The 14,748-nt window shown below is 38.0% G+C and overlaps 1 protein-coding gene and 1 pseudogene across 16 annotated transcripts in view; one reads left to right on the top strand and one right to left on the bottom strand.

The window, feature by feature from the left end:
- CREM (cAMP responsive element modulator) overlaps positions 1-14,748 on the bottom strand; it is a 68,352-nt gene that overhangs the window by 41,537 nt on the left and 12,067 nt on the right. For all 16 annotated transcript variants that reach the window (XM_081820877.1, XM_081820880.1, XM_081820873.1 and 13 more), the window contains one exon: positions 6,389-6,512. In XM_081820877.1, the coding sequence (XP_081677003.1) occupies positions 6,389-6,512 (124 nt within the window). The remainder of the gene's footprint in view (positions 1-6,388; positions 6,513-14,748) is intronic.
- On the top strand, positions 2,901-3,059 carry LOC115941922 (U2 spliceosomal RNA; annotated as a pseudogene).

The following is a 14,748-nucleotide window of genomic DNA, read 5'->3' as shown; positions in this document are numbered from 1 at the left end:
ACCATCTTTAAGTTTATAGTTCAGTAGTAAGTATATTCACACTGTCGTAAAAACAGATTATTCAGAACATTTTCATCTTGCAAATCTGAAACTCTATACCCCTTAAATAACAGCTCCCCTATAAACCTTTCCCTAGTCTACTCTTTTACTACAAAAAAAAAATCATAGAGAAAAGGGGTAAAAAGAATAACTGTTTATACTCCCTTATTTTCCCATTATTGCTAGTGACAAATCACCTCTCTCTTTGGAGAACTTGGAACATCAAACAAAGGGTATCCAAACCTCATAGAAAATCATTATAAATGACAGAAGATCTTTAACAGTCTCTCCAACACTAAAACTAATTTGTAAGCATTTTTTCTGATTATAAGTATAAAAGCAAAATCTTTTTCTAAAATTTGACTGATTGCTTTATATCTGCTTAAATTATCTTTGAAATATCAAATTTTATTCAAAGTATTATCACGAAGATGAAAACAGAGTGCATTCTAAAGCCAAAAACTAACCTTTAAAGAACAATGTGCTGGCTACTATAGACAAAATTACAAAATATGAGTACAGATATATAATAAATTCTTGTTCAAATTGAACAAAATGGTCCCCACTATTAGCAGTTCACAAATTACTTTTTTTTTAGATTTTATTTATTTATTTGACAGAGAGAGACACAGCGAGAGAGGAACACAAGCAGGGGGAGCGGGAGAGGGAGAAGCAGGCTTCCCACTGAGCAGGGAGCCCGATGCAGGGCTCGATCCCAGGACCCTGGGATCATGACCTGAGCTGAAGGCAGACGCTTAAGGACTGAGCCACGCAGGTGCCCCCACAAGTTACTTTTAATTTACCTCCCTCAAACCCTGAATTACCTTCAAGAATGAGTTACATTTTATTTTATTTACTTTTTTTTAAAGATTTTATTAATTTATTTGACAGAGACACAGTGAGAGAGGGAACACAAGCAGGGGGAGTGCGAGAGGGAGAAGCAGGCTTCCCCTGATGTGGGGCTCGGTCCCAGGACCCTGGGATCATGACCTGAGCCAAAGGCAGACACTTAACAACTGAGCCACCCAGGCGCCCCAAGAATGAGTTACATTTTATTTATTTATTTTTTTTAAAGATTTTATTTATTTGACAGAGAGAGACACAGTGAGAGAGGGAACACAAGCAGGGGGAGTGGGAGAGGGAGAAGCATTGGCTCCCCACGGAGCGGGGAGCCTGATGCGGGGCTCGATCCCAGGACCCTGGGACCATGACCTGAGCCAAAGGCAGACGCTTAAGACTGAGCCACCCAGGCGCCCCAAGAATGAGTTACATTTTAAAACAGTATATTTTCTTGAATTAGTTGACTAAAGAACATCATACAACACAGATATAGCATTTACTGAAAAAAATTCAGTTTTACTTTTTCTTCCAACTTTTGTTCATTTTTAGAGAGAATTCTAAGTGAAGTAAAACATTATATAAAAAAATTAAATTAAAGCAATGAAAAAGAGCCAGAGGAAGGAATACATAAAAATAAGGAGCAATAGAAAGTCAATACTCAAATGAAAATTTTTACCTCAAAATCTTAAGAGGTACATTCTTCTCCTTCAGTAAGAGTCACTCACATAAGGGAATTAGTATGTTGAAGTTGAAAAACAAGATTCAATTGAACACTAAACTTAAATTAGATCTACTTAGCTGACAGTAAATATACCAAATCAACCTAACACAATGCAGACCATCTTTAATATACAAATATGTTGCTGACACATTATCAATAGCAAATGTTTCATTTGTTTTGTTTTCTGATAGCCATCCACATCCTTCCTGGTCCTACTTAGGACCAAGAAGATGGATTTTTGGCACAGCCAGCCAAAGCAATGAGAAATGTCATTCTAATTTCCCACCATATTGAAACAGAAAACATACATACAGCTCATATATTAAAATGTATCCTTTGTTAAATCATTCCTACTTCAATCCCTCACTGCATGCCAGGCCGGCTTTATTCTGAAGTGCTCCTTTACATATTGTTTGCATTTAGAACAGACAGGATAAGAAAGGAGATTAGCAGAGTATAATCCTTGAACAACATTCCCAAGTGGTTTTTTTCTGCTCCCTACAGTCTCTTTGTTTCCAAAAATAAACAGGTCCATGGGAAGGTTAAATTTTATATTAGAACAAATTCTCTTGAGGCAGTGCTGACCCTGATGATCTCCAGAGCTTCCTTCAAGCTCTAGGACTCCTGTGATTCTGCTCCTTTCATCTTTGCTGACACCTAGAGAACTGGTCATTTACAAAAAAGAGATATTTAACTTTTAGAGTTGAGGTGTCAAACTCAGGCCCATAGGCTTCATCAGCAGCTACAAGGAATGAATCTCTGGGAAGCTTATTTTAAAGCACATCCTTTCCAGTGGCTCCATGTGGATTACCTCTCCTATCCAGATCTTCATGGTGACATTAACAATCCCCAAGAGACTTGCAACAAGAAAAGTTCAGCGTGTCCTCACTCTTGCTTTCAAAGTAGATTACACATTTGTGAGATAAATGGGGAAATGTGAATAAGAAGTACGTATCATTGCAAGGAATTATGCTTGATTTTATTAGGTATGACAGTGACATTTGGTTACATAAAAAAATGTCCATAATCTTTTACAAGTTGCATACCCAGAAGTAAGTAGGAGTAAAATGACATGATGTCTGAGATCTGCAGAGCTGCTTAAAATACTTCAACAAAAAGAAAAAAAAAGAAGATAGATGAGGCTACAAAAATCTTAGTAATTATCAAGTTTATGTATATACAAATTTATATACATAGCAGCATTATTCTACCTTGTATATGTTTAAAATCCTACATTTTAAAAGAAAGTTTAACTTCCCATTACCCATTTAAAGATATTATCTCCAGAAGATATGTGGCTATTGCTTCTTGGCCTTTTGGCTAAGATCAAGTGCAGAAGATATGTGGCTATTTTAAAACTACTTGTATATACAGTAATGTATATATAGTAATTTTGCTTTTCACCATTTTGGCTTTTGGACAGGGTTTCCTCCTGGCTTGGTTATTTAAAATAAACTCTCCAACTTATTACCAAGAGTTTTTCCAGGGGCGGAGGGGGATGGAAACTAGTCTTACATAGCAACACATACACTTAACAAACAAGAAAGCAGCTTCAATTAAAAATAAATCAACATAAAAAATATCTCAGGCAAGAAGAAAGCCAAGTCACAATTTAACCTCAATTATTTGCCATCCCCAGAATCTGTTTATGGCAACTCCTGCTTTCAGCTCTTTGACATTATCACCACTGTGACTTTATTTACTTTTGACTACAGGTAGAAGGGAAAGATTTCATTTACATCTGGGAAGTTGTAAAACAGGCAAACTAGAAACTTAAAACTCTAGCCTCCTTTGGTGCACACAGAGGCCTGAGGGACAAGAGCAGGCTCGAGTTGTCAGATCTTCCTGAATGTGATTATATTTTGGTAACCCCGATGGGCAGAAGCTTTGGAAAGGCCACGGTACTCAAAACTATTACTATCAAATGACCAGATGCAAAGGATCAAACTGACTGGATCTTTTGGTCACACCCTTTGTTCCCACACTAGTTAATGATAATTTGACCATGTAAAAAGGAAATTAAGTGTTATAAATTCCTACCTATACCAAACAGTCCTCTTTGAAAAAAATGAAACAAGTGGCAAGTATACAAGGACCTCAGGAATTATTCAGAAAAGTCAGTCACTTTTAGCATACATTATAGTTTTAATAAAGATTTCAATCTGATTTCCTAATGCTTCTATCATATAATAACACATCATAATGAATACTCACAAATGAACAGCTTCAGCATCACAAGAACCTAATTGTTTAGAATCTAATTATGTTTAGAAAATTCTGACTGCTAAGAATTTGTCCTAATTCTTCAAAAATCATGATCCATGCATGGCATAGAGGATAACTCTTAGTTAACCAAAGTAATCAATGAATCAGCACACAGAGTACTTCTTAATCTCCCAACATTCCTAATATGTGAAAGATAAAAACCATAGTTTATTCTTTGATCAGATCTTTAAGATATGTAGAAAAAAAATACCATAGCAAGTCCATGAACTTGCTATCCAGATTTAATAAATACCAACATTTGATTAGTTGAGATTTTTAAAGCAAGCATTATAAATACAAACCACAGGTTTTTTCCTACATCTGATTCAGCTTTCTCGTGTCTCTCTCTCTCCTTCCATTTTCCTCAAAACACTCTACTTTGCCACACTCCTGTCCTCACCCCTTTGTCTCACAGACTCATCTTTCTCTATTGTTTCACAGAAAAATTTCTTGAATAATCTATACTTCCATTTCTAACTCCTCTCCCTCTTATTTCTTCTCTAATCTATGAAAACCTAGTTTCTATTCACTGGACTCCTACTCAATTCCAAACTCTCATAAATCCAAGGTTATTTTTCAGATTTCATATTACTTGAACTCTTCAGTAACTTCTGACTGATGTTCACAGAGCTGGGTGTCACCCAGGCTGAAGGTCCTCAGGACTGCAAATTATCATTTTTAGACAATGGAGATGTACTGTTTTGACTGTGCAGGCCCAGAAGAGGGAGGGAAGGCTATGTGAGGGTCAGTTAGCCAGGGCCTAAAGGGAAGGGAGTCAGTTAGAAGGGACCTAAAGGGAAGGGAAGGGAAGGCAAAAGGAAGATTTGCTTTCAACTACCACTTTGGAAAAGAAGGGCTGAATTAAAGATCAGGAATCATAGTGATAAAAACTCTCGAAGATCACAAATTTATGAAAAAATGTATGTGTATTGTATTCTTTTCATAAAGACCCTAAGGTTAAAGATATACACCAAAATGTTAACAATGATTAAATCTCTGGATGTTAAGATTATGGATAGTTTTTATTTTCTTCTTTATAATAATATATATTTTGTTAATTTTCTACAATGAACGTACATTTTTTTTAATAAGAAAAAGGCTGCCCGCCCCCCCCCTTAAATAGCAAAAGGTCTGCATGCCTGTATTCCAGGGTAACAAAGAAGGGTGTTGCCAGGGAGATGCAGCTCCACAGAATACTTGTGAGAAAACCCCCAGGGAGCGAGTAGGTGTTAGGAGCTTGAAGGATGAAAGAAAAGCAGGCTGGGTGCTTGGGGCCCAATCTTGGGAAAGAAGAGACCTCACAGGAACCTGTCTGGCCTGAGACAACCCAGGAAGTACCTGGTATTCCCCCTGGACCTCCAGTCAGCCATCTTGGGTGTCCTCTCTATCCTCCCTTCAAGATACTATGAAAATCTCACCACTGCACTGTATCCCACACTACCATGACTCCACACAAAAGGTGTCTCCCCTACCGGCTGGTTGACTTCCAATCCAACCTCCACACAGTCCACACACATATTAGTGTTCTAAACACAGGGAACATTGTGCTTCAAGAATATTTAGAATCCAGAATACTCTAAACTCTCAAATGTATACAACCTCTGCTTATGTTTACCAGCTCAACTTCCCAGCCCAGACGCTAGGCTCCAGTTAGCCCCTCTATCCACTGTTCCCCAACACTCTGGCTTTGTGCTTCTGCACACACTCTTCCCTGGCCTAGAATATGCTTCCCTATCCTTGTCCACGTGGCAAACTCCTATTCACCCTTTATATCTAGCTCAAAAGCAAAATCCTCCATAAAGTACTCCTAGTCACCTGGCTGCTCTCTCCTCTGTAAGCCTTAGTCATTTTGTACCTAACATTTTATAGCACTTCTTATATTATTGGAGCTATCATTCAATTACCTGTCTTCCTACTAAACCATGAGATATTTAAGGCCCAAAACTACATTTCTCCATGTATCTAAGTAGTGCCGAGAGCCAGTAGGTACTCAAAAAATATGTGATGAGCTAAATAAACGAATGTGTTTGTTTTTTACTACGTACTTTTATAGATATCTCAGAAATAAATTTTAGGAGCTAAAAATCAGGCACTAACTCATACTGGTGGTCTCTATATGAAACCAATTCAAAGACCTAACTAAAAAGACAGTAAAGATCAAACCAAATGTATACTAGGCAAATGTAAGATTTCTATAGTATTTCCAGCTAAGAATCTAAGACTATACCAACTTGGAATTACCAACCTTCTAAAACAGTAATTTGAGGATTACATATTGCAGGCAGGTTTTTGTTTTTCCTTTTGCATAGCGGTGGTGGTGGAGGGAACATTGCAAAGTGTCCCTTACAAGGCAAAGTAACTAAAATACGTATCTTCTCTTTGAAATCAAATCAGTAAGAATGGCTGATAACCAGGCAACAGGGGAAACTTAAAATCAACTTCAAGAAAACAGAATCTGCACATACTTATTTCCATATAGTTTCACTTTCATCAGTGCCTGCCTACTGCCTACATTAAATTTACCTGAGCTAAAGTAGGGACTGAATTTTGACCAGTCTGGGTCTGCGTATGAGCAGATTCGCTCTCTGCCACAGAATCTGTTACACTTCCATCCTGCTGAGATTCAATTGTTTCCATGGTCATTTGTCTGAAAAGACAATAAAAAGGAAGAAGTATTAAGGCCCTATCTGAAAGATTTCTCTGCTTTTACTTAGCTTTCTGATATTCACTTCTGTCATCAATTGTACTACCTTATTTTTCAAGAAATAGGTTCAGTAGCAGAGTCCTAACTCTCCGAACGAACTCTGCTCACCAGATATGAACATTACCATTGCAGGAAGCACTGCAAAATGTCTTACGGGAATTCACTTATTTAAAAAAAATGTTAATCTTGGGGTGCCTGGGTGGCTCAGTGGGTTAAGTGACTGCCTTCGGCTCGGGTCATGATCTTAGGGTCCTGCGATCGAGCCCTGCATCAGGTTCTCTGCTCAGCAGGAAGCCTGCTTCTCCCTCTCCCACTCCCCCTGCTTGTGTTCCCTCTCTCGCTGTCTCTCGCTCTGTCAAATAAATAAATAATCTTTAAAAAAATTAAAAAGTTAAAATTAAAATTAAAAAAAATGTTAATCTTATAATAACATCTCCTTAATAATTATTTTAAGCCCTCCAGTATAAATGAGTGAAAAAAGTAGGCTTTCTATTTTACATGAAATATAAATATTCTATGACTCTCAAGGCCTTCGATACCTGTTTCATAATATATAGTATCAAAGAATTTCCCCATAGTCTAAATTAAATGCATTATAATATAAAGATGTGTCTAGCTTTGCCGGCACTAACCAGTTTCTGATAAACAAGCCTCTCAAATTGAATCATGCAGAGCTGACCACGTCCTACAGCTTCCCATTTCGTTAAAGAAGAGAATCTAATTTTTCTGGAAAAATTTTGACATAATTTTGTCTATGATATCAATTTAAGTTAATGATTTCTATTTCTATATATAAGATAAACCATATTACAATGAATTTTATCCTACTAGAAGAAATACAAACTACAAACAAAATAAATTAAACAAAATCAAATATTAAAAACTTACAGGAACTATTCTCCCCACTGTTATTTTCAACTCTCAATGATACAATGTGTTTTTCTCACTTTAGTAGTCTAATTATATAGCCAAAAAGTACGCAAGCCACTTAGAACTTTGAGTTAAAATATCCAAATCCTTTTTCAGATTTAGTTACCAGATCCTACAAAGCTTTCATCCAGGTCTTGTACTTTACTACCTTCTTTTGCATTTCAATAGTCATTATCTGAATCCAAGCCTTCCATTCTCACACCCATTTATACTGCACTTAAGTTACTTCTATTGAAAATCATTTCAAAACTTATAACATGACAACTTAGAGCAATTATAAATGATAAAAATATAGTCTACTATGAAAAAATGTCTTTCCCTTACTATTCCCCAGTTCCTTTATCTCTCTTATTTTTCAGAACAGCCTAGGCAAGTATAGATCACCCTGCATAAACTGCCAATTCTTCTGGCTCTATGTTTGCTTATGTGAACAGTTCCCAAACAGAATACCTCAGAACATTTAGTTCTGCAGGTTATGAAAAGGTATTATCTAAAAAAGAGGGCGGGGGAAACACTTAGTGAAAAAGTTCTAAATATCCGGGGTTAAAGGTTTTCTTTGCTGCAGAACTTCTCAGAAGCCTGAATATGCTAGTGGGCCTTCAGAAGGTGGAGGGTGCAGATCCAATAGACAGCATTTTCCCAAAGTATCTGACCACCAAAAACTCTTTTTCCACAAGGCATGTCCTAAAGTAGTGTTCTGAAAACAACTTGAGATATGTTGTCTTATGCTATTTCCTACACTTTTTAAAGTTCTCTTAAGAGCTCTGCCAAGAACTTGAGTCTCAACTCAAAACACTATGCTAGAAGGCCTTCCCCACTAAACTATTCATTTTAGAAACATTTATTTATTTAGCACCATCTACATGACAGGCCCCCAAAATACAAAAGTGGGTAAATTGCAGCCCTTGCCCTGAAGGAATTCATTCATTAATTGGTCCTTGGACAACTTCTATCAGAAGTAACTAATGTACTTGTTGGGGGAGGCGGGGAGCAGATTCCCGGCTCAACCCCAAATCTACTGAATCAAACTTTCTGGGGCATCTAATTTTTTTTTATATCCAAGAGATTCTGATGTATATTAAAATTTAGGAAAAACTTAGCTTATTGGTAAATTCTATCAGGTAGACCCATAAGGAACACATGTAAAGTAACTTCTTAAATTGTGTAAAGAATGTTATGCATAAAATACTTTGGGAAACATAGGAAGTAATGATTACATCTGCCTGAGGATGGGGCCATATAAACATATACTGAACAATGAGAAGAATTTTACCAGGTAGAAGAGGAAAAGAGAACTATGAGAGCAGGGAAGTACAGAGTATGGTTGGAAAACAGAATAGCAGATTGTAGTAGAGAATCTAGGTGCCAGGGGAGCCTATTTAGGTTCAGTGAGGAGGAGGCAAATCAGCACTGGTAGAAGTAGGGCTAGAAAGGTCGGATGGAATCAGAGAAAGAATAGCTTTTAAAGCTCTAGAGAGAGGGCACCTGGGTGGCTCAGTTGGTTGGGCATCGACTCTTGGTTTTAGCTCTGGTCATGATCTCAGGGTCTTGAGATCGAGCCCTGCGTGGGGCTCCCCGCTGAGAGGGAAGTCTGCTTTCCCTCTCCTTCTGTCCCTCCCCCTGCTCGTGCTCTCCCTCTCTCTCTCACTCTAAAATAAATAAATAAATCTTTAAAAAATAAATAAAGCTGTAGAGAGGGAAAAAAAAAAGTCCACCTCACTCAGATGCCTCCTCTACTCTAGGTCCTTCAGTGTGTATTTTGTCAATCTATACTGTATAACATTTCAACTATTTGATATCCATGTAGAATTCAGTCAACAACTGAATAATAAGCCAAAGTTACCTGTTAATACGCAAAACAAATGGCCTAAAGCCTATATACTAAAACTTCTAAAGCAAAGAGAACCTCTCCTAGTCCCTACTTTAAACCCATTCATTTTTATTTCAAATACAATTCTCATTTATCTGGTTTCCAAATATATTAGATATAAGAAGTAACAGCTGACAATGGCAGCGATGGAGGGAGAACAACATAGAATATAACAAGCAGATCAAGAATCCCAAGTGTGCGGTAATTTGGATCCAAACAGGGTAAAGTCGCCAAGTTCTTTACATTCAAGAAATTGAAAAATATGAGTTAAAATTCAATAGTGGTATTTATAATAACTATCCTGAATCATCAACTCAAGGTTAATTATACTCAGTATACTTTAAGAAAAGAGGGATACACATAATAGAATCCAGAAAGACTTTCATCAAAAAAAAAAGCTCTAATGCTTAAAAAGGTCACCCTAAACTAGGACTCATTTTTTGAGGTATAATAGATTATGTATATTATATATATATATAATAAAAGATTTCATAAGTTATTAACATTTCAAAATGTTTCACACATGAAAGTGTTTTGTCAGGCATTATGTCAGGTAATCACCTTAACTGCTCCCATTTTCTCCTGGGTACTTCCCACAGTCCAACCTTTTGCTCTTTCCTTTCTTCAATCTATATACTACAGCTTCTTCAATCCTATATGCAGATGACTCCCAAGACTGTATTTGTGTACACTCCCCTCCTTTGAAGCATCTCAATCTAGTTTTCAGATGCCTGCCCCTTCCCTTCTATTTCTTTTATTCAAGAGCATCACTACCCACTCAAGCACCAAAGCAACAAGCTACAAGCATGTGTCCATATACGAGTTGGTACCAGATTAGCGACAAAAACCCACAGAGCTAAGTATCAGCCAAATCAGGATGCCATGAGACCTGGAGCCTCCTAGTAAAGAAAGGCAGAAATGGAAGGTCAGCAGCCACCCCATTCATCCTTCCTGCCACATGTGGCATCTTCTACTATAACCTCCTATCCCAACACTGGACCAAGCTGCCGAGTTGCTACCCCTCATGATTGCTGCCGTCCATTCTAAAGACTACACACCACACTTGGCCTCCCTATAAGTCATGACTAAACTAAACTAAGCCATGATGCCCCTTCACCCATGCCAGAATCACATCCATTAACACCTCACATTCCTACCTCCCCGGTCACTGTCAAAGATGTAAGCTCCTCCCATACTTCATTCTCCCTCTCATAACTAGTGCTTCCTTTCCCCCGTAATTCAGTTGCTTACTCCTACTCCTATTCTCCTTCCAAGCCCTTGCAATGTGCTATCTGGAACTCCAGCCCCCACCCCAGCCCCTCAACAGAAAGACAAGGGACAAGAGAATTTAGAGTATTGGGAAACCATAATTAAAATGAGAAACCATGGATTCTAAGCTGAATAGGATGGGATATGAAGAAAATGGGAGGCTGATGGAAAGCAGCTTGTCTTCGCATACCTAATCAGAATCAGAATGTTGACCTGGTATCCTCTTGATTCCCACTACCATTTCTTAGCTGTTCCTCCTCTGTGCCTTTGTAGAAACCCCTGTTCTGTTAAGGCCCAAAGTTATCGGGTATACCATCCTATATTCATCCACACGATAATCATTTTCTATTCACATCCAGGATGTAAACTGAAGACTTTGACACTTGACTTAAAAGCTTTCCTCTCCGGAGTGTCTGGGGGGCTCAGTCAGTCAAGTGTCTGACTCTTGATTTAGGCTCAGGTCATGATCTCAGGGTTGTGAGAATGAGCTCTGCATTGGGCTCCACCCTCAGTGGGGAGTCTGCTTGAGATTCTCTCCCCCCCGCCCCCCGGCACCGCTGCTCATACACACGTGCTCTCTCTCTCAAATAAATAAATCTTAAAAAAAAAAAAAAAAAGCTTTCCTCTCCACTATTCGATTATGTTCAACATTCAAAGGAAGGACCCCTGCCTCACCCTGATGCCTCAGTCCAAGACTTTCTCTACTCCACTGCCATCTACTTAGCTGGTCATACACTGGACATAGTCCATGTCCCAAACTGCTCCACCTCTGAAATAATTAATCCTGACATCCCACTCTGACTACAATATCCTATCCTCCCAACTTACATCCACCCTCGATTACTCATATCACACCTGCTTTTCCACCACACTAACATCTCCAGACCACTTTCTCTTTCCATCAGCCTCCCATTTTCTTCATATCCCATCCTATTCAGCTTAGAATCCATGGTTTCTCATTTTAATTATGGTTTCCCAATACTCTAAATTCTCTTGTCCCTTGTCTTTCTGTTGTATCTGCGTAGTAAATACCAATCTCAGATAAAACCAATTCTAGCTCCTCTATGCTGTCACCAAGGCTGATGAACAATACTGAATAAAATTATAAAACAGTATTATTAAGGCTATTGAATTCATGGCTTTTAACCTCAAATAGGCAGCAGTCTTACTGTTTCCCTAGTGAACTTACTCTTCCATTCTCTACAACTCTTTCAAATTTTTCTCCCTTTTCTCAAATCTCCAAGCCCACCTACTACCCTACACTCAATGTAAGGACTTGCCTCCTGTTCAGATGAGAACTCCTTCAATTTCCTGCCACCAAATCAACAAACCCACTTATGTCTACACCCACCATTTTATCTTGCCTCTCTTAAATTCTTTTATCTGTGCTCTGGATCCCTCTTCAAGGGAACTATATTATCAATTACCCTCCCCCCCAATGGTCTCCTCTTATCAAGATTTAAATAGGTTCAAGTCTCTTCAATCTCACAGTCACACACACACACAAATCCACTGAAAAGTCCTTTTCTAGCTATTGTCTTGAACCTCTCTTCTTCCTCTCACTGCTAAACTACATTAAAGAATTACCAACACTATATCCATTTCTTTATCTCCCACCTATTCCTAGACAATCCTAAAAACTGGTTTCTGCTTCACTAAATTTCTCTAGTAAAGATAACCAATCTGTCACTAAATCTAATGTTCATTTTAAGTCCTATCTGGCTTGATCCCTCAGCAGTATTCAAAACTGTTGGCATCTTCCTTCTTGACGTCATCATATTGCATTTTATGCTCGCATCCCATTCTTCGACAACTCCTCCACAAGCTCCTTTGCTAATTCCTTCTGTTACTCAATGTCAACGTTCACATTGCATGTCTTCAGGGCTCTGTTTAGCCTTTTCACCTCACTCTCAAATCTCCCTTTGTGTACTGTCATCCATTTCTCTAGTTTCAAATACCAGCTTCAGGCTTATCACTCTCAAATCTAGATCTCCAGCCCACAGGTCTCCCTTGAATTCCAAAATCATATATTCAAATGCCTATCTAACATCTCCAAATAGGAGCCCTACAGGTACCTCAAACTCAGTGGGTCCAGACTAATCTCCTCCTTCTTTGTCCACAAATGTGTTCCTGCTCTGAGTTTCTTACCTCAGGAAACGGGGCTCCACCATCCATCAAGTGACAACCTGGGTGTCATCTCTAACACCCTCTCCCTTTCATTCCCTACAGCATCATTACCAAGTGTGATGACTCTAATTACTAAAGAACAAGTTAGTCCCTTCTTCACCACTGCTCAATCTCCCTATTCCAATCCATGCTAACTGTTCTTTCTCAAGCATACATTTTAGCTTAAAACTCTTCAGTAGCCCTCTGTTGACAGTAGGATAAAATTCAAACTTCTTACAATAATCATAACCACAACAACCATTTGTTGGTGCTTATCATGTGGTAAACGCCTACTGGCTTTAATCCTTAACAACTTTATAAGATCAGGATATTTAGTTCTTCTTTTAGAGATAATGAGGTAACCTCCATAAGGAGGTTAAGAACTTAATCTTACCAACAATCTGATCTGATCAGAGTGGCATAGCCAGGTTCTGAACTAAGATCTTTTTCCAAAGTCCATATTCTCAATTACCAAACCAAACTGCCATTCAATCTCTTTCACAATGTGACCCTATTTTACTTTTATGGCCTCATTTCCAGTCACTCCTTTCTTCCCACATTCTGCATTCTGGCCTCCTCATAAGCCATTTCTTTCAAATACACATCCTATTCCCTCAGTTCTAATCTTTTATATCTGTTCTTCTCTCTTCCTGAACTGCTCTTCACCCCTTCTTTGTCTAACAGGCAAATTCCCTACAAGTTTTTCAAGGCCTGGCTGAAGGACACCATTTTCAAAAGCCTACTCCAATAGCCTTGGACAGAATTAGTTATTCTGTTCTGAGTTCCCAAAGCATTTTATGCAATACTTCCATTATAACACTTGTCCAGCATATAATACATTTATTCACAAAATACTAACACTAGTGTAAGCAACTCAGGGACAGGGATTACATCTTATATTTCAATGTATTGCCAGTGCCTAGTACAGAACCTACCATAATTGTTAAATAAACCAACTGATCAACTATTTGGGAAGACTACACAACTGTCAGATGTCACTAAAATGATAAAAAATAAGGTTTAGAGAGATTAAGTGACTTTCTACAGGGAACATAATAGATAGCATGACAGACAGTGAACAAGAGGTCTTATGAACTCTAGGGTTCCTTCCACAGCCAGTGTCCTGAGTATTCCAGTTTAGACAGCATTTTATAATAAAGATGTGCTTTTGAGTATGCTGCAACTATTGTTACAATCTTCATCCAGATATGCTTTGTCTTTCACACTAGTATATAGGGACTCTAATTTTATACCATTTGTATTCTTCTAGAGTGCCTAGTATAGTGACCAGTACATGTCATTCAGTACAAGTTTGATACTAAAATCAATTTATTTGAAGGGTGTCTGGCTGGCTCAGTCGGTGAAGCACGTGACTCTTGATCTCAGGCTCGTGAGTGCGAACCCCACATTGGATGCAGAGATTACTTTAAAAAAAAAAAAGAGTATTTTTAAAAAATAATAAGTAAAATAAAATCAATGTATTTGAAGGTAAAAATCATCTACAGAAGACTAAGCCAGTGCTATCTATTTAAAATATATACCCTATCATTTTCAAGCCTGTTTATTCTACTGATCAATACCCAACTGCTCTCTAGTACAAACCTCTTAAACCCACTAAAAACCAGCCCTAGGGCAGGACTCAGGGAAGAAGATTCAACTAAGAATTAAATGTTCAACATGGGTCAAGCACTATATTAGGCATTTTCAAACAGTATTTCAGTGGGAGATTTACGACCCAGAACTCAGTGTAAATGATATACATACCACACTAACACCTGAAAATCAGCCTCAGTTAGTCCAGACAAAATTCATTTATGAAGAATAAGAGAAAAATCCATTACAATCCTTCATTGTTCACCATGTATCTTATAGTTAAAATTGAAGAGATGTATCCAAGAATATGTTCCCCAAAATCTCATTTTTTTTTTAAAGATTTTATTTATT

Source organism: Leptonychotes weddellii, chromosome 5 (assembly GCF_054177405.1).
Source record: "Leptonychotes weddellii isolate Sample4059 chromosome 5, ASM5417740v2, whole genome shotgun sequence".
NCBI lineage: Eukaryota > Metazoa > Chordata > Mammalia > Carnivora > Phocidae > Leptonychotes > Leptonychotes weddellii.
The sequence above is the reverse complement of the archived record's forward strand: the minus strand, read 5'-3'. Positions and strand labels throughout refer to the sequence as shown.